Source organism: Scyliorhinus canicula, chromosome 12 (genome assembly GCF_902713615.1).
Source record: "Scyliorhinus canicula chromosome 12, sScyCan1.1, whole genome shotgun sequence".
NCBI classification, from domain to species: domain Eukaryota; kingdom Metazoa; phylum Chordata; class Chondrichthyes; order Carcharhiniformes; family Scyliorhinidae; genus Scyliorhinus; species Scyliorhinus canicula.
In genome coordinates this window covers 54,191,963-54,212,123 of record NC_052157.1, presented here as the reverse complement: position 1 = coordinate 54,212,123, position 20,161 = coordinate 54,191,963, and the positions used below count along the sequence as shown (strand labels likewise).

The 20,161-nt window shown below is 53.3% G+C and overlaps 1 protein-coding gene across 2 annotated transcripts in view; it reads right to left on the bottom strand.

Moving 5' to 3' along the window:
- Positions 1-20,161, bottom strand: part of LOC119975108 (complement C1q tumor necrosis factor-related protein 3-like) — a 61,297-nt gene that overhangs the window by 7,287 nt on the left and 33,849 nt on the right. The window contains exons 3-4 of one of the 2 annotated variants that reach the window (XM_038814646.1): positions 12,235-12,340; positions 923-1,331 (exon numbers count right to left, since the gene is read on the bottom strand). In XM_038814646.1, the coding sequence (XP_038670574.1) occupies positions 928-1,331; positions 12,235-12,340 (510 nt within the window). In that variant the 3' untranslated portion in view covers positions 923-927. Of the gene's footprint in view, positions 1-922; positions 1,332-12,234; positions 12,341-20,161 lie in introns of those variants that run through there. The other variant, XM_038814647.1, reaches the window with a different exon arrangement.

The following is a 20,161-nucleotide window of genomic DNA, read 5'->3' as shown; positions in this document are numbered from 1 at the left end:
GGATTTGGAGGGAGGGGACGCAATGGAGGATTTGGTGTGTTGGAGGGAGCAGTTCTAATAGGGGATTTGGAAATAGGAGTCTCATTGTGGGTTTGGAGGGAGGGTCCGATGGGGATTTGAAGGGGGGGGGGGGGGGGGGGAGGGATGTGAGGCTCCCGTTGGGGGATTTGGAGTGTTGTAGGGAGGTGGTTCTGCTGGGGATTTGGAGGGAGGGTCCCGATGGGAGATTTGGAGTGGTGGAAGATGGGGTCCCGATGCGGGATTTGGAGCGAGATCCGATGGGGATTTGGAGTGGGGGGGGGGGGGGGGTCCTGATTGGGGATTTGGAGTGTTGTAGGGAGGTGGTTCTGCTGGGGATTTGGAGGGAGGGTCCCGATGGGGATTTGGAGTGGGGGGGGGGAGTGGTGGGGGGGTCCTGATTGGGAATTTGGAGTGTTGTAGGGAGGTGGTTCTGCTGGGGATTTGGAGGGAGGGTCCCGATGGGGATTTGGAGTGTTGGAGGGGGAGAGTGCAGATGGGAGATTTGGAGGAAGGGGTCCCAATGGAGGGTTTGGAGGGAGGGGTCCAGATGGGGGATTTGGAGGAGGGGATCCCGATGGGGGATTTGGAGTGTTGGAGGGTGGGATCCAGATGGAGGATTTGGAGTGTTGGAGTGAGGGGACCCGATGGGGATTTAGAAGGAGAGGTCCTAATGAGGCATTTTGAGTGTTGGCTGGAGGGGATTCTGGAATGAGGGTCCTGTTGGAAGGTTTCTGTCGAGCTCTCCGGATTGTTCACAAAAATTGAAACCCTCCGAAGAAGGGAATAAAATTTTCCCCCGGATTTGACAAGGTTTGATTGGAGGGAGCATAACTTCCCTCGCAAGAGAAAAGCCAGAGCATTCCCCCCCCCCCCCCCCCCCCCCCACCCACCCCGCCAGCTGTGAGCTCAGGCCTCACTGGCTTCCAAGAGGACTCCCTGAAAACTCAAGGACCCGTCTCCAGTCCATGCCTTTCCCTTTTGCAGATTGAGCCAGACCTTGTCGCCTTTGTGAAGGGGCAGTATTGTGATCATGGCCGCTGTCTGGGCCTGGCTCTGGTTCAGTACACTGTGTATGTAACTCTGTTTCTCTTGATTCCTCATCAGGGACACAACAGTGTTCTGCGCCGTTAGTAACCCAAGCAGTGAGTATGCGAACCAATAGGTGCCCGACACAGGAGCAGTGAACTTCCCGGTGGAGGGGCTGTAGGCAGATCCTTTGTTGAGAATGATTGAGTCATAAATTATGTGTTTTTTTGTCTCTGGATTCTTGTTGTTGGACACCTTTGCGTGGAAAATGACGCTCGGCACATCTAGAAACAAAGATTGCGGGAGGAGGAAGCAGACAGTGAGCAATGACTTGCATTTATATAGCAGCATTGGTAACACAAAACAACCTGAGGCATTTCACAGTCACAAATGTTGGCCCTTTAGAGGGTGATACTGCTGAGATAATAATGGGGAAGACAGAGATGGCGGAGGCACTGAACCAGGATTTTGCCTCTGCTTTCACAGTAGAGGATAATAAAAAAAATTCCAAAAACTGCAGTTAATGCAGAGGAATTTGGAGCAATAACCATCACTAGGGAGACGGCATTGAATAAACTGATGGGATTAAGGGCAGATAAGTCTCCGGGATCTGATGGTCTGCACCCTAGGGTATTAAAGGACGTGGCAGCATTGGTTATAATATTTCAGAATTCCTTGGATTCTGAAAAGGTCCTGGTGGATTGGAAACACTAATGTAACTCCCCTATTCAAAAAGGGAGATAGGCAAGAAGTAGGAAACTATCGACTGCTTAGCTTCACCTCCGTGGGGGGGAAATTGCTGGAATCAATCATTAAGGAGGAGATAACTGAACATTTGGAAAGATAAAGCTCAATCCAACATTGTCAGCATGGTTTCATGAAGGGTATGTCATGCTTGACAAACTTGCTTGAGTTCTTTGAAGATGTAACCAGCAAGGTGGATAATGGGGAACCTGTGGATACAAAGAACAAAGAACAATACAGCACAGGAACAGGCCCTTCAGCCCTCCAAGCCTGCGCCAATCACGTGTCCTATCTAGACCAACCGCTTGTATCCTTCTAAACCCCGGGATAGAACTCTAGCTTTTAATATATAAGTTTAAATGGAAGAAATGGTTCAAAATCAAAATGACTTATTAAAGTGGTTCAGGATCAAAATGGTTCATTAAAGTCACACAGTTCAAACAGACAAACAGTGAAAACGGCTGAATAGCATGAGAATGATCAGATTAAAACACAAGCAAGGACACATTCGTTAGTATGTAAATCTGGGCACTGTTCCGAGTTCAGTTTTCATGACAACGGATAAAGTTTGGTGGGAATGGGAGATCACATCACACCATACCAAAATTTGATTGACAGCCATTTCTATGGAATAAAATGAACTATAATTATAATGACCCAATCACAGACAGAAAGGGGACAGAACATTAATGATAGCAATTACCTTAAAAATAGTTGCGGATTTGAACAATTCATTCCGGAATCATAGAACATACAGTTCAGAAGGAAGCCATTCGGCCCATTGAGTCTGCACTGACCCACTTAAGCCCTCACTGCCACCCTATCCCCGTACCTCAATATCCCCTCCTAACCTCCTAACCCCAATCCACCTAACCTGCACGTCTTTGGACTGTGGGAGGAAACCGGAGCACCCGGAGGAAACCCACACAGACACGAGGAGAACGTGCAGACTCCGCACAGACAGTGACCCAGCGGGGAATCGAACCTGGGTCCCTGGCGCTGTGAAGCCACAGTGCTAATCACTTGTGCTGTCGTGCTGCCCACATCATCTTACTTCCTTTCTTTAAATATTTCCTGCACTTTGCTCTGAAAGCCGCCATTTTGTCTATTTTCAACTTCTCTGTATTGTGTATTTTGATTTGAAGAAATCATCAAGAACTGTAATTTGTATTGAATTTAACTCAGTCATCTGTACCTGCTTGGACAAAATAAACTTTTTTAAAACTCTGTATTTGCAAGCAAACTGACTTGATCAAGAAACATCTGAAAACTGACTGAATAAAACTACAATTTACTTCACGGATGAAGCTCAGTTTTAAGTTCTGACTTGATATATATTGCGGCGACACATAAGATATATTGACCAAAGTACAGATCTATCACCCGTCTGTTCATGTGTCTATTCAGATAAGCCTTAAAGGTTGCTAACATATGTGCCTCAGACAGCACGGTGGCACAGTGGTTAGCCTCACTGCGCCAAGGTCACAGGTTCGATCCTGACTCTGAGTCACTGTCCGTGTGGAGTTTTCACATTCTCCCCGTGTTTGGGTGGGTTTTACCCCCACGACCCAAAGATGTGCAGGGTAGGTGGATTGGCCATGCTAAATTGCCCCTTAATTGGAAAAATGAATTGGGTACTCTAAATTTATTTTTAAACGTATCTGCCTCAACCATCTCACTTGGCAGTGCATTCCAGGCCACTGTCGTGTTATTCCCCCTGGGGTAACAGGGACTGCAACTGGATGCAGTTGTACTTGAAAGTAGACACCAAACTTGATGTTAGTTCAATCCGTTTTATTGAACTTCCTGAGCAGTGCACACAGCTTGCTGTGGGTTGACACTCTACTAATCTAAGTGTGCTAACTATAAATATCTAGACCAGACTAGCTCTGAGCCACGTGTAGAAGGTGCTAACTGATATATACACCCTGACTGTCAGGTTGATGCTTTAGGACCATTGGTGTGGGAGGTACCTGAGACAGCAAGATCATTGGTGAAGCCTGCCTGCTGGTTCCACTCAGTAAGGCGGAGTATAAGAGCCTGTGACTCCCCAGCAGCTGCATTCTGTACCTGCGCTGCTGGGGGAAACATCTAGTCCAATACAGCCTTCAATTGTCATCCAATCTCGCATCTGGAGTCATTGATCAAGCATCAATTTATTGGACTAGATTTTAAAGAATGGAGCTCCGAATCAAGCCGGAGTGTCTGCAAACCAGCCCCCACGCGGCAAACTCAGCAGCAAGCTTCAAACACTGGCTGGCGTGCTTCAACGGGTACCTCAGGACGGCCACGACTACACCCACGGAGGACCAGAAGATGCAGGTTCTCCACTCGAGGGTAAGCCCGGAGATCTACAGCCTCAGCGAGGATGCGGACAATTTCGAGGCCGTGATGGCCCTGCTGAAAGGACACTATATTCGCCCAGTAAACCAGGCCTACGCCCGACATCTGCTAGCGACGAGACGGCAAATCCCCGGGGAATCACTGGGTGAATTCTACCGTGCGCCCCTGGTGTTAGGTAGGAACTGTTTCAGCCAACGACCACACAGAACTTTTGATCCGGGATGCATTCGTTGCAGGTATGCTGTCCTCCCAAATCCGCCAGCGGTTGCTAGAGAAAGAGACACTAGGCCTCAAGGAGGCACGGGCCTTTGCTAGCTCCTGGATGTGGCCTCCCGAAACACCCGTGTGAATGTCCCCGACCGCGCAGCAGCCCCGTGGGCAGCGTGGAACCCCCCTGCGGCCGACTCTGATGCAACTCCCATCCCCGCACAAGCTTGTGCCGCGCAGCTGCCATGCAACCCCCGGGGGGCCCCGCTGTTACACACCCAGCCATGTGCGACCAGTGGCCGCCGCCATCTTGGCTGGAGTCTCAGGACCCCGATTCAGATTACCGCACACCGCCCGAGGAAACTCAGCTTCTGCCACGACTCGCCTCGATGACCCTGGACCAGTCTCGGCCCCGAACACTCTCGACCGCGACAACGACCGTGCTCATCAACGGGCGCGAAACATCCTGCCTGATCGACTCCGGGAGCACAGAGAGCTTCATACACCCCAACACGGTAAGGCGCTGTTCTCTTCCCATCCACCCAGTTAGCCAGAAAATCTCCCTGGCCTCCGGGTCTGACTCTGTAGAGATCAAAGGGTTCTGCGTAGCGAACCTCACGGTCCAGGGAAGGGAATTAAAAATTCTCCGGCTCTACGTCCTTCCTCACCTCTGCACTGCCACGCTCCTAGGGTTAGACTTCCAATGCATTCTCCAGAGCTTAACTTTTAAATTCGGCTGCCCTATACCCCCCCTCACTGTCTGCAACCTCGCGACCCTCAAAGGTCGATCAGCCTTCCCTTTTTGCGAACCTCACCCCAGATTGCAAACCCGTCGCCACCAGGAGCAGACCATACAGTGCCCAGGACCGGACCTTCATTAGATCGGAAGTCCAGCGGTTACTGAAGGAAGGTATTATCGAGGCTAGCAACAGTCTCTGGACAGCTCAAGTAGTGGTTGTAAAGACCGGGGGGGGGAAGCTCAGGATGGTCATCGATTATAGTCAGACCATCAACAGGTATACGCAGCTCGGCGCGTACCCTCTCTCCCGCATATCTGATTTGGTCAATCAGATTGCACAATACAAGGTCTTTTCCACGGTGGATCTCAAATCCGCCTACCACCAGCTCCCCATCCGCCCTAGCGATCGCAAATACACTGCATTCGAAGCAGATGGGCGGCTCTACCACTTCCTAAGGGTTCCCTTCGGTGTCACAAATGGAGTCTTGGTCTTCCAACGGGAGATGGACCGAATGGTTGAACGGTGCGGTTTGGGGCCACTTTTCGTTCCTCAATAACGTCACCATCTGCAGCCAAGACCAGCAGGACCACGACACCAACCTCCGAAAATTCCCACATACCGCAAAAATCCTTAATCTAACCTACAACAAGGACAAATGTGTGTTCAGCCCCGACCGTCTAGCCATCCTCGGCTACGTAGTGCATGATGGAGTTTTAGGCCCAGATCCCGAATGCATACGCCCCCTCATGGAGTTTCCCATCCCCCACTGCTCCAAGGCCCAGAAACGCTGCCTGGGATTTGTTTCATATTATGCCGAGTGGATCCCCAACTACACGGACAAGGCCCGCCCACTAATTCAATCCACGGTTATCCCCCCTGTCGGCAGAGGCCCGCAAGGCCTTCAGCCGCATCAAAGCGGACATCGCAAAGGTCACGATGCACGCAATCGATGAATCCCTTCCCTTCCAAGTCGAGAGCGACGCATCCGACATAGCTCTGGCGGCCACCCTCAACCAAGCGGGCAGGCCCATGGCCTTCTCACACACCCTTCATGCTTCAGAACTCCGCCATTCATCCGTTGAAAAGGAGGCCCAGGCCATAGTAGAAGCTGTACGGCACTGGAGGTATTACCTGGCCGGCAGGAGATTCACTCTCCTCACTGACCAATGGTCGGTTGCTTTCATGTTCGATAATGCATAGCGGGGCAAGATAAAGAACGATAAGATCTTACGGTGGAGGATCGAGCTCTCCACCTACAACTATGAGATCTTGTATCGTCCTGGGAAGCGAAACGAGCCTCCTATGCCCTATCCCGCGGCACATGTGCCAACGCACAAGTAGAGCGACTCCGGGCCCTTCACGGGGACCTCTGACACCCGGGGGTCACTTGATTCTTCCATTTCATCAAGACCCACAACCTGCCCTACTCCATCGAGGAGGTCAGATCCGCCACCAGGAACTGCCAAATCTGCGCGGAGTGCAAGCCACACTTCTACCGGCCAGAGAAAGCGCACCTGATAAAGGCTTCCCATCCCTTTGAACGCCTCAGTGTGGACTTCAAAGTCCCCCCCCCCCCACCGTGCACCGACCGCAACACTTATTTCCTGAATGTGATTGACAAGTACTCCCGGTTCCCATTCGCCATCCCCTGCCCCGACATGACCGCAGCCACCGTCATAAAAGCCCTCCACAGTATCTTTACTGTTCAGTTTCCCTGCCTACACACACAGCGATAGGAGGTCCTCCTTTATGGGCGACAAACTAGGGCAGCACCGTGTCGCAGTGGTAGCACTGCAGTCTCACGGCCCCGAGGTCCCAGGTTCGATCCCGGTTCTGGGTCACTATCCGTGTGGAGTTTGCACATTCTCCCTGTGTTTGTGTGGGTTTCACCCCCACAACCCAAAGATGTGCACGGTAGGTGGATTGAACATGCTAAATTGCCCCTTAATTGGAAAAAATGAATTGGGTACTCTAAATTTATTATTTTTTTTAAATGAGCGACGAACTGCGTCAATTCCTGCTCAGCAAGGGCATTGCCTCGAGCAGGACGACCAGTTACAACCCCCGGGGAAACGGACAGGTAGAGATGGAGAACGGAACGGTCTGGGAGACCGTCCTACTGGCCCTGTGGATCAGAAATCTCCCAGTCTCCCACTGGCAGGAGGTCCTTCCTGATGCTCTCCACTCCATCCGATCACTGCTGTGTACCACGACCAACGAAACACCGCATGAACGTCTCCTTGTCTTCCCTTGGAAGTCCTCCTCCGGGACCACAGGGGCTATTTAGCACAGGGCTAAATCGCTGACTTTGAAAGCAGACCCAGGCAGGCCAGCAGCATGGTTCAATTCCCGTATCAGCCTCCCCGAACAGGCGCCAGAATGTGGCGACTAGGGGCTTTTCACAGTAACTTCATTTGAAGCCTACTCGTGACAATAAGCGATTTTCATTTTCATTTTCATTTTGCTCCCAACCTGGCTGGCAGCTCCTGGACCCATCCTGCTCCGCAAACACGTGCGGGCGCACAAGTCGGACCCATTGGTCGAGAGAGTCCACCTCCTTCACGCTAACCCTCAATGCGCCTATGTGGCGTACCCGACGGCCGACAGGATAGGGTCTCCCTATGGGACCTGGAGCCCACTGGACCCCACCAACCCCACCCTCCCTCCCACGGGCGCACCCCACAGCTGTTCCCTTCGCAGGTGGATCAATCCTCCCACTGGTCCATCTAGGGGTGATGAAGCTACCGCAGAAGCCACGCACCCGGAGCCACGGATGCCCGAGCCGGTGCCTGAATTGCCTCCGAAACTGGAATGATCGGAGAGGACGACCAGGGCCCCCGATCGAATAATTGATTCATTTTGACAAATGAATGTAAATAAATACTGTCAATAGTTGCGACATGTAGTGAGGCAAAACACTGTACTAATGTATACCGGGTACCACCATAACCTCAACCTCTACCACTGTATAACGCAAGACCACCACCTCTGCCGGACTCTTTTTTTTTAACAGGGGGTGAATGTGGTAATCGGTATTAGGGGCATTACGGTACCCAGGTTGATGCTGTAGGACCATTGGTGTGGTAGGTACATGAGACAGCAAGATCATTGGTCAAGCCTGCCTGCTGGTTCCGCCCAGTAAGGCGGAGTATAAGAGCCTGTGCCTCCCCAGCTGCTGCATTCTGTATTTGCGCTACTGGGGGAAACATTTAGTCCAATAAAGCCGTCAATTGTCTCCAATCTCGCTTCTGGAGTCATTGATCGAGCATCAGCGGGATTCTGTGATCCTGAGGTAGGATTCTGGACCAGACCCCAATGGTGGCTCGGATACTGGACAGAAACCCCAATATTTTTTTTCTATTTTGTAAGACTGTGAGGAAAGGTTACCTCGTCCCAGGAGTGATTTCATGAAGAAATAGGGATGTGGTTTGTTAAAACAAACTTTATTACTAACACCACACCAGTAGCTTCCAATTACTCCTTAAACAATGCTAATCGATGAACTTCCAGTGGCGGCCATGGTGTGAGTGGTCCCTCATTTGGCAGCTCCCGTTCGAGGTGTGGTTTTTTTGTCCTTTTACCCGGTGGCCAGGTGGATGTTTTAGAGGAAAATGATACCGAGGTGGTGGAGGAAAGCTATAGTTCAATGGTGAGGTCGGTGGATGGATCCTCGGACCAGAAGTGGGTTTAGAAGAAAGGAGTTGAAAGAGCAAGAAACTCTTTGTGCGACACTGGGGAAGATGGCGGAGGGTGGCGGGTTAGCCCTGTCTGCCCAGTGGTCAACAGAGCAATTGGTTGACTTTCTAAATGAAAAGTTCAGCCAACAAAGGCGGGAGGGTCAGGAGGACCGGGCAAAGGTGGTAGACCAGCTGAAAGAAGGGATTGATCGGGTGGAGCAGAGACTGGAGACCCAGAGCCAGGCATTCCTGAAGGTGGAGGAGGCACTGGGGGAGCATGAAGAGCAGCTTATCTCGTTGGCGGCCGAAGTTGGGGAGCTGAGGGAGACACAAAAGCAGCTCAAGGAGAAAGTGGAGGATTTGGAGAACCGCTCTCATAGACAGAATCTGAGAACACTGGGGATGCCAGAGGGCATCGAGGGAGCGGACACAGGCTCTCATGATGTTGGAGAAGCTAATGGGGGAGGGGGCCTTTGACTGGCCTCTGGAGGTCGGTCGGGCACACAGGGCGCTGATGAGGAAGCTGCAGGTGAATGATCCGCCGAGGCCGATGGTGGTGAGACTACATCGGTTTTTGGGCAAAGAGAAGATCATGCGGTGGGCCAGGCAGACGAAGTGATGTACCTGGGAAGGTAACGAGCTCTGGGTATATCAGGACCTGGGCGTGGAACTGGCCAAGAGGAGAGCTGGATTTAACTGGGTCAAGGCTGCCCTCTTTAAGAAGGGGGTAAAGTTCAGGATGCCATAATGGCTGCGAATACTATTTTGGTCCACCGGAGGAGGCAATGGAGTTTTTAAGAGAAAGTGAACTGGCAGGAGAGAGATGACATCGAACTTTTGGAGAAATGTTGGTTCTCCCTGCCCTTCTTTTGTTGTGTTGTTCTGGGTTCTTGTGTTTGGGTGATGGCCAGGGGAGAACCTTTCTTCTCTGAGGGGCTGTTTGGCGTTTTCATGGGGGGTTTTGGCTGGAAGACGGTGGAGGGTGAGTCCACCTTTTCTTTTCTTCTCTTTACATTGTTATTTGCACTATGGAAGTGTGCGAGTGGTGGGGAGGGGAATCAGTGGGGGGTAGGATGCTTGGCGCCATAGGCGGGGGCAGCCAGGCTAGCTGGATGGGCTAGTTCACAGGAGCACAGTTGGGGGGGGGGGGGGGGGGGGGAAGGATAAGGTGGTTAGAGCTTTGGAGGAGAATGGGATTGTTGTTTTGTTCAAGCGAGGGGAGGAACTGCTGACGGGGTTGGTGCAGTTGATGTGTAACAAGGAGGGAGCTGGTGCCAGTGGGCATCCAAGGGCAGGCCTGGTGGGTAGCAGGGCGTAGGCGGGGGGGGGGCTGGCCCAAGAAAGGGTATGGTTGATGGTCACAGGAGAGGGGGTGTGCCCCTCAACTCGGCTGGTCACATGGAATGTGAGGGGGCTGAATGGGCCGGTCAAACGGTTGCGTGTGTTCGCACATTTGAGGAGTTTAAAGGCTGACGTGGCATTTCTACAGTAAACGCATTTGCAGATCGGGGACCAGATTAAGCCGAGAAAGGGGTGGATTAGACAGGTTTTTCACTCGGAGACGGGGGGAGTGGCGGTGCTAATAAATAAGCGGTTAGCGTTTGAGGTTGGGGAACAAAGCAGCAGATCTGGGGGAAAGGTTTGTGATGGTGAGTGTGAAATTGGAGGGGATGACAGTGGTGAACGTTTATGCCCCAAATTGGGATGATGTCAAATTCATGAGGTGGGTGTTGGGGAAGATCTCAGACTTGGACTCTCACCGGCTGATCATGGGGGGTGGATTTTAATACGGTTATTGAGCCGGGATTGGACCGGTCGAATCCGCGACCAGGGAGGGTGACAGCGGTGGTGAAGGAACTCAGGGGTATCATGGAGCGCCCAGTGGAGGTTTGGGAGGCTAAGGGTGAAGAAATTTTCGTATTTCTCTCATGTGTACAGGGTGTGCTCGCGGATCGATTACTTTGTGGTGGATAACACTCTACTGGCGGGGGCTGTCGACTCGGGGTACTCGCCGATTGTGGTCTCTGACCACACACTGCACTGGGTGGACTTGCGGCTGGATGGGGCGCGCCCAACCCCCGTAGTGCAGATTAGATGTGGGGTTGCTAGCAGATGAGGAGGTGTGTGAGCGGGTGAGGTTTGCCATTCGGGAGTATGTGGAGCTGAATGACACGGGTGAGGTTTTGGCAGCCACATTACGAGAGGCGCTCAAGGCAATGGTTAGGGGGGGTGTTTATATCGATCCGGGTCCACAGGGACAGGACGGAGCAGGCAGAGATGGCTGGGCTGGTGTATGAGATTCTGTGGGTGGATAGGAAGTACTCGAAGGCCCCGGAGGATGGGCTGTTGAAGGAGTGGCCGAAGCTCCAGATAGAGTTCAGGCTGGGGTGAATGGGGCATTTGAGGAATTTTATTTATACGAGGTTATATGAATCATAGTCCCCGGTTTGGGGGGGGGGGGGGGGGGGGGGGAGGAGGAGAGGGAATGTAACATTTTTTAGATGGGTTGGAATTCCCCGAAGTGGAGCAGGATCTGGTAGAGGTGTTGGGGGCTCCCATTGGACTGGAGGAGGTAATGGAGGGTATGGAGATGATGGAGGCAGGGAAGGCCCCGGGCCCAGATGGGTTTCCGATGGAATTTTATAAGTTCTGGGGCCCCTACTGGTCAGGGCATACAATGAGGCGAGGGAGAACAGGGAGCTTCCCACTAAGTTATCGCAGGCTTCCATATCCTTGATTCTGATAAAGGATAGGGACACGGAGCAGTGTGGATCTTACCGCCCAATCTCGTTGCTAAATGTGGACCCCAAACTGCTGGCAAAGATCCGGGCCTCGCGGATCTAGGCCAGTAGGGTGGGTGATAGGGGAGGACCAGACGGGGTTTGTAAAGGGGAGGCATTTGTCAGCAAACGTCAGGCACGTATTAAATGTGATAATGTTCCCAGTACGTTGATAGAGGGGGGAATTCAGTGAGGGTAATGTCAAAGGGAGCTGGGCAGCTTCTTTCTTGAAGGAAATGGTCACTGGCGGTTCATTTGTGTGTTGGATATGCCAACCAAGGTCATAGTTTATTGAGCAACAATGACTCCCGCAGTTCGGAGAAGCACCACGGGGTGGGGAATGCCACCCGTAAGACAGACAACGGAATTCTGAAGCAACCACTCAACGTGGAATTCAGTCGCGGATGAAAACTCATCCAGGACATTTCCAAACGCGGGGAAGTTTCTTGAGGGACAGGCAGGATTGATGTTGAGGCTTTGGAGGGAGCTCACAAACTGCCAGACAACCCAGCCACCAAACCCATGGAGCTCCAGCTGTCCCACACATGGCACAGTCTGCAATTTCCACATGGGACTTGGCGGCCACCTCAGAACCAAACAAACTGGAAATGAAAGCAATTCAGCCTTGATCTGGAGGGACTGACTAAGAAGGAGAAATAATTGGAAAGCCCAGAGATCCAGTATTTTTCCACTTACAGTTCTTTAGAGTAGCCAGCTTTGTTTCCAAATCAGCAATCCTATTGGTCAAGACATCAATCTCTTTGACTTTAACCAAGGCGTCCTTTATCTCCTGGAAGCTTATCTGAAACAATTAGAGAAGTTGGTTTTCAGTCCTCCTCTTGTTAAGTGTGAAAGAGGTGCAGAGATGGAAGGAGGCATTTCTCTATGCTTACAGTGTTCCCTCAGTACTGACCCTCTGACAGTGCAGCACTCCCTCAGTACTGACCCTCTGACAGTGTAGTACTCCCTCAGTACTGACCCTCTGACAGTGCAGCACTCCCTCAGTACTGACTCTCTGACAGTGCAGCACTCCCTCAGTACTGACCCTCTGACTGTGCAGCACTCCCTCAGTACTGACCCTCTGACAGTGCAGCACTCCCTCAGTACTGACTCTCTGACAGTGCAGCATTCCCTCAGTACTGACCCTCTGACAGTGCAGCATTCCCTCAGTACTGACCCTCTGACAGTGCAGCACTCCCTCAGTACTGACCCTCTGACAGTGCAGCACTCCCTTAGTACTGACCCTCTGACAGTGCAGCACTCCCTCAGTACTGACCCTCTGACAGTGCAGCACTCCCTCAGTACTGACCCTCTGACAGTGCAGCACTCCCTCAGTACTGACCCTCTGACAGTGCAGCACTCCGTCAGTACTGACTCTCTGACAGTGCAGCACTCCCTCAGTACTGACCCTCTGACAGTGCAGTACTGCCTCAGTACTGACCCTCTGACAGTGCAGCACTCCCTCAGTACTGACTCTCTGACAGTGCAGCACTCCCTCAGTACTGACCCTCTGACAATGCAGCACTCCCTCAGTACTGACCCTCTGACAGTGCAGCACTCCCTCAGTACTGACCCTCTGACAATGCAGCACTCCCTCAGTACTGACCCTCTGACAGTGCAGCACTCCCTCAGTACTGACCCAAGAACAGTGCAGCACTCCCTCAGTACTGACCCTCTGACAGTGCAGCACTCCCTCAGTACTGACCCTCTGACAGTGCAGCACTCCCTCAGTACTGACCCTCTGACAGTGCAGCACTCCCTTAGTACTGACCCTCTGACAGTGCAGCACTCCCTCAGTACTGACCCTCTGACAGTGCAGCACTCCCTCAGTACTGACCCTCTGACAGTGCAGCACTCCCTCAGTACTGACCCTCTGACAGTGCAGCACTCCCTCAGTACTGACCCTCTGACAGTGCAGCTCTCCCTCAGTACTGACCCTCTGACAGTGCAGCACTCCCTCAGTAATGCCCCTCTGACAATGCAGCACTCCCTCAGTACTGACCCTCTGACAATGCAGCACTCCCTCAGTACTGACCCTCTGACAGTGCAGCACTCCCTCAGTACTGACCCTCTGACAATGCAGCACTTCCCTCAGTACTGACCCTCTGACAGTGCAGCACTCCCTCAGTACTGACCCTCTGACAGTGCAGCACTCCCTCAGTACTGACCCACTGACAGTGCAGCACTCCCTCAGTACTGACCCTCTGACAGTGCAGCACACCCTCAGTACTGACCCTCTGACAGTGCAGCATTCCCTCACTACTGACCCTCTGACAATGCAGCACTCCCTCTGTACTGACCCTCTGACAGTGCAGCACTCCCTCAGTACTGACCCTCTGACAGTGCAGCACTCCCTCAGTACTGACCCTCTGACAGTGCAGCACTCCCTCAGTACTGACCCTCTGACAGTGCAGCACTCCCTCAGTACTGACCCTCTGACAGTGCAGCACTCCCTCAGTACTGACCCTTTGACAGTGCAGCACCCCCTCAGTACTGACCCTCTGACAGTGCAGCACCCCCTCAGTACTGACCCTCTGACAGTGCAGCACTCCCTCAGTACTGACCCTTTGACAGTGCAGCACCCCCCTCAGTACTGACCCTCTGACAGTGCAGCACTCCCTCAGTACTGACCCTCTGACAGTGCAGCACTCCCTCAGTACTGACCCTTTGACAGTGCAGCACTCCCTCAGTACTGACCCTCTGACAGTGCAGCACTCCCTCAGTACTGACCCTTTGACAGTGCAGCACCCCCTCAGTACTGACCCTCTGACAGTGCAGCACTCCCTCAGTACTGACCCTCTGACAGAGCAGTGAGGCTGCAACAAATTCTTTGACGTGTAAAAAAAATCGCAGCACTGCAAATACTGGCAGGAGTGCGATTCGGACCCGCAAGCCAGTAAACTGACTTTACTAAATCTTGACCCTTTAACCCAGGGGTGGGCAAACTACAGCCCGCTGGCCGCATGCGGCCCGCCAAAGGTCTTTATGCGGCCCACCAAGATCAAGTCATAAAAAAAAAAAATTTTGTTTTAAATTTTTTTTAATTTTAAGGTTAATGGGGGGACTGTTGGGTTACTGGTATAGGGTGGATACGTTGACTTGAGTAGGGTGATCATTGCTCGGCACAACATGTGTTTCATGTGAAGTTTCTACTTTAAAATATTAATTAATAAAAATTAATTGCTTTTTTTTTCTTTAAAAATCTTTTATTTTGGTTATTTTAAATATTAATTATTTTACTTAATATACTATGCGGCCCTTTAAAATTGTGAATTTCTGAATGTGGCCCTTGCACGGAAAAGTTTGCCAACCCCTGCTTTAACCGTTCCGCCAGATGCTTCATAACCCGCGACCTCCTTGTCAATCAAAATTCTGTCTGACTCATCCTTGAATCTATTCGGTGACCCACAGCCTAAACCACTCTCTGAAGGGGAGAGAATTCCACAGATTGACCACCCTCAGATAGAAGAAATAGCTCCCTATCTCCATCGTCAAAAGGAGACCCCCTCATTCCGAAACTGTGCACCTCCTCCTCGTTTCGGACTCGCTACATCCGACAATGAGGAAACATCCGTTCAGAATCCTCCCTGTCAAAACCCCCCTCAGCAACGGACATGTTTCAATAAGATCCCTTCTCGCTGTTCGAAACTCTAACCAGTGCCCAACCCATTCAAAAGAGGTCTCCCTTTGATGATGGAGATTCAAAATTTCCTCATAAGCATTACGATCCCTGACGAGAGCCCAACAGTGGCTCAGATACCGGACAGGAACCCCAATATTTCATTGTAACTTTGTAAGACAGTGAGGAAAGGATACCTCGCTCCAGGTGTAATTTCACAAAGAAATAGGGATATGGTTTATTGAAACAAACTTTATTACAAACACAGTATTAAAATATCGTTAACATCATAAAGAGAAACAGCTTTCAATCACCCGTTGTGAACGGTGCTGAATAATGTCAATGAAACATTAATTCCTAACTACACGTTTTTCTCCACTCAAGCAAAACACATCTCAGGACAAAATCCACTTTTAAGTATAATTAGCCAATCCAGGACTATTGGCCGGAAAGCTATGCCTTGGATTAACCGCTTTGAGAGAGAGATCCTTTAGGAAACCAGCTTTCTGATTCTTGCCCGTGTCAAATTATTGTTTAACATGCCAGCATTTGTCTAAAATGCTGCTTGCCTGTTCATACCCCCAATCTGCACTGAACTGAAACACAACACCTGACTGCTCAAGCCCCTGGCTCCTCCCATTAGCTACATCATCTGACTAAAGCCAAACACAATGGGCGGAATTCTCCCGCAATCGGCTGGGCGGGCCGTACCGGTGACAAAGAGTGGCGTGAACCACTCCGGTGTCGGGCCCCCCGGAAGGTGCGGAATCCTCTGCACTTCCGGGGGCTAGGCTGGCGCTGGAGGGGTTGGCGCCACGCCAACCGGCGCCGAAGGGCCTCTGCCGGCCGGCACGAGTTGCCGCATGTGCAAGAGCGCCAGCGTGTTCTGGCTCATGCGCAGAACCGCTGGCGTGTTTTCTGCGCATGCGAAGGGGTTTAATCTCCGCGCCAACCTTACAGAGGCCGGAGCGGGGGGAAAGAGTGCACCCACAGCACAGGCCCGCCCGCAGATCGGTGGGCCCCGATCGCGGGCCAGGCCACAGTGGGCTCCCCCCCAGGGCCGGATCCCCCGGCGCCCCCCTGAGGACTCTACAAGCTCCCCTCAAAGCCAGGTCCCGCCGGTATGCACCTTGTCTAACCCACACCGGCGGGACTGGCTGAAAACGGGCGGCCGCTTGGATTCTCCGACCCGGCCCCGGGGGGGGGGGGGGGGTCAGAGAATCCCGCCCAATGTTTCTAATCATCTACTCCCCAGGGACATTATTAGTGCAAAAGAAGTTACATTAGCCCAACTTTTGTGATTTAAAAAAAAATATTATGCAACATTATAAATAATCAACACCCACTACCCCCCTGCTCCCCAACCATGCCCCCCTCCCATCCTGCCTTCTCCATTTTAATCCCTTTATCCGCACCCCCTCTCCCCTCCCTTCCCCACCCCCTCTCCCCTCCCTTCCCCACCCCCTCTCCCCTCCCCACTAACTCTCCCCTCCCTTCCCCACCCCCCTCTCCCCTCCCTTCCCCACCCCCTCTCCCCTCCCTTCCCCACCCCCTCTCCCCTCCCTTCCCCACCCCCCTCTCCCCTCCCCACCCCCTCTCCCCTCCCTTCCCACCCCCTCTCCCCTCCCTTCCCCCCCCCCTCCCCCCTCCCTTCCCCACCCCCTCTCCCCTCCCTTCCCCACCCCCTCTCCCCTCCCTTCCCCACCCCCTCTCCCCTCCCTTCCCCACCCCCTCTCCCCTCCCTTCCCCACCCCCTCTCCCCCTCCCTTCCCCACCCCCTCTCCCCTCCCCACCCCCTCTCCCCTCCCTTCCCCACCCCCTCTCCCCTCCCTTCCCCACCCCCTCTCCCCTCCCTTCCCCACCCCCTCTCCCCTCCCTTCCCCACCCCCTCTCCCCTCCCTTCCCCACCCCTCTCCCCTCCCTTCCCCACCCCCTCTCCCCTCCCTTCCCCACCCCCTCTCCCCTCCCTTCCCCACCCCCTCTCCCCTCCCTTCCCCTTTTGCTAACACCTCAATCCTCCATAAAGAAGTCGATGAACAGCTTCCATCTCCGGGCGAACCCATCAACCAACCCCCTCAGGACGCACATGAGCTTCTCCAGCCTCAGACATTCCGCCAGGTCACTCACCCACACCCCCGCTTTCGGCGGCTCCGAGTCCCTCCACCCAAGCAAAATCCGTCTCGGGGCTTTCAGGGAGGCAAAGGCCAAGATATCGGCCTCTCTCGACCCCTGGACTCCCGGGTCTTCCAACACCCCAAATATCGCTCACTCTGGACTCGGGCCACCGTTACCCCAACTCGGACATGATGTCTGCGAATCCCTGCCAGAATCACTTTAAACTTGGACACGGCCAGAACATGTGGACATGATTCTGGCACCCCCCCCCACCCCCCCCGCGCGCACCGCCCACACCTATTCTCTACTCCCTCAAATAATTTACTCATCTGCACAGCCATTGTATGTGCCCTGTGAATTACTTTAAACCTGACGTGGACCATTCACCCACCACAGGGCCTCATCCCAGGTCCCGGCCTCTACCTCCCCACCCAACTCCTCCTCCCACTTCCGCTTTATGTCCGTCACCAGGGCCCCCTCCCAATCCACCAGCTGCTTGTAGACGTCAGTCACCTTCCCCTCCCCTATCTCCCCGTTCGACAGCATCCTGTCTTGCAAACCCAAGGGCGGCAACGCGGGAAAAGACAGCACCTCTCTCCTCAGGAAATCCTGGACCTACAGGTACCTGAAACCGTTCCCCCAGGGCAGCTCATACTCTTCCTCCAGGTCCTCTAATTTCACAAAACTGCCCCTGACAAACAGGTCCCTGAATCGCTCAATCCCTGCCTGCCGCCACCCCCAAAAGACCTTGCGTCCAGCCCCCGCCCAGTGCAAACCTATGGTTGTTGCAGATCGGTGCCCACACCAGGTCCCCTCCAGTCCCAAATGCTGCCTCCACTCCATGTTCGCCGCCCAGTAGTAATTCATTATATTCGGCAATGCCAACCCTTCTCCCCCTTTGCCCCCACTTCAAAAAAGCCCTTTTAACCCACGGGGTCTTCCCCGCCCATATAAACTCAGAGATCAGCGCATTAACCTTTTTAAAGAACGACTTTGGGATGGCCACGAAGAATCCAGCACAAGTTTGTAGAACAGAAAGAAATAACTTTATTTACAATTACATATATACAACAACAGCAGCACTTCTCCCTTGCTGCTCACTCCTCTCTAGCTGGTTCCATACTGGCCAGCTCTATTTATGCAGGGACTCTGCTAATGATTGCTCCGCCCCCTCCCCTCATTGGGGAAGCTCATACTCCCTAAGGATTGTGGGATTACCATTAGTCCCCAGCCAGTGGTAAGCAGGCAGGTTATAATAGGGACAAAGATCAGGAGGTCTTGAAATATAAACAGGAACCTTGGCAGCACCGTCATGTTCACTGCCTGCACCCGGCCCGCTAGCGACAATAGCAGTACATACCACCTCTTAAAATCCCCCTTCATCTGCTCCACCAATCGAGTCAAATTTAACTTATGCACCTGCACCCAACCCCGCGTCATCTGAATGCCCAGGTATCTGAAACTCACCCCCACTACCTTAAATGGCAGCCCCCCCAAACCTCCTCTCCTGGCCTTTGGTCTCAATCAGGAGTACCTCGCTCTTTCCCCTGTTCAACTTGTACCCAGAGAGCCGGCCAAAGTCCTCCAAAATACCCATAATGCTGCCAATGCCACCCAGGTCGTCCACGTACAGCAAAACGCTGTGCATGACGCCTCCACCGCACAATGCCTTTCCAATCCCTCGAAGCTCTCAGCGCCATTGCCAATGGCTCTATAACCAAGGCAAAAAGCAATTGGGAGAGCGGGCACGCCTGCCTTGTCCCACGATGCAGCCCGAAATAGCCTGAGCTCACCCGATCCGTCCGCACACTCGTGACCAGCTCCCTATCCAGCAACCGGACCCAGTCCACAAACCCCTGCCCGAACCCAAACCGCCCCAGCAGCTCCCACCGGTCTTCCTACTCCGCCCGGTCGAAATGTCTTCTCCGCGTTCATCACCACTGCCACCTCCACTCCTGCCCCTCCGGGGCCATCATAATTACATTAAGCAGCCTCCTCACATTTGCCGACAACTGTCTCCTTTTCACAATCCCCGTTTGGTCCTCACCGATCACTCCTGGGGCGCAGTCCTCAATTCGCAAAGCCAGACATACGGCAACAACTTGGCGTCCACAGCCAGCAGCGATCTCATACGGACAATCCACACTGCTCTTGATCCTTGTCTTTTTTCAATATCAGGGAGTTGGATGCTACAATAGTGTAGTGGGGGGGGGGGGGGGGGGGGGGGGGGGGAGTCCCCCCTCTCCCTAGCCTCATTAAATGCCCTCACAAGCAACAGCCCCAGTTCCCCCCAAACATTTTGTGAAACTCCACCAGGAACCCATCTGGCCGCGGGGCCTTTCCTGCCTGCATCGCCCACATACCCTCCATCACCTCCCTCAACCCAATACGGCCCCAAATCACTGCACCAACTTCTCCTCCACGCTGGGAAACTCCAATCCATCCAGGAACCGCCACATTCCCTCCCCCACAGGCCCTGGGGGCTCCGACTCATACAACCTCCTGTAAAAAGCCTCAAATACCCCATTCTCCCCCACTGGGTCCAGCACCACCCTTCCCGTCTCGTCCTTCACCCCCACTGGGTCCAGCACCACCCTTCCCGTCTCGTCCTTCACCCCCACTGGGTCCAGCACCACCCTTCCCGTCTCGTCCTTCACCCCCACTGGGTCCAGCACCCCCTTCCCGTCTCGTCCTTCACCCCCACTGGGTCCAGCACCACTCTTTCCGTCTCGTCCTTCACCCCCACTGGGTCCAGCACCACCCTTCCCGTCTCGTCCTTCACCCCCACTGGGTCCAGCACCCCCTTCCCGTCTCGTCCTTCACCCCCACCGGGTCCTGCACCCCTTTCCCGTCTCGTCCTTCACCCCCACTGGGTCCAGCACCACCCTT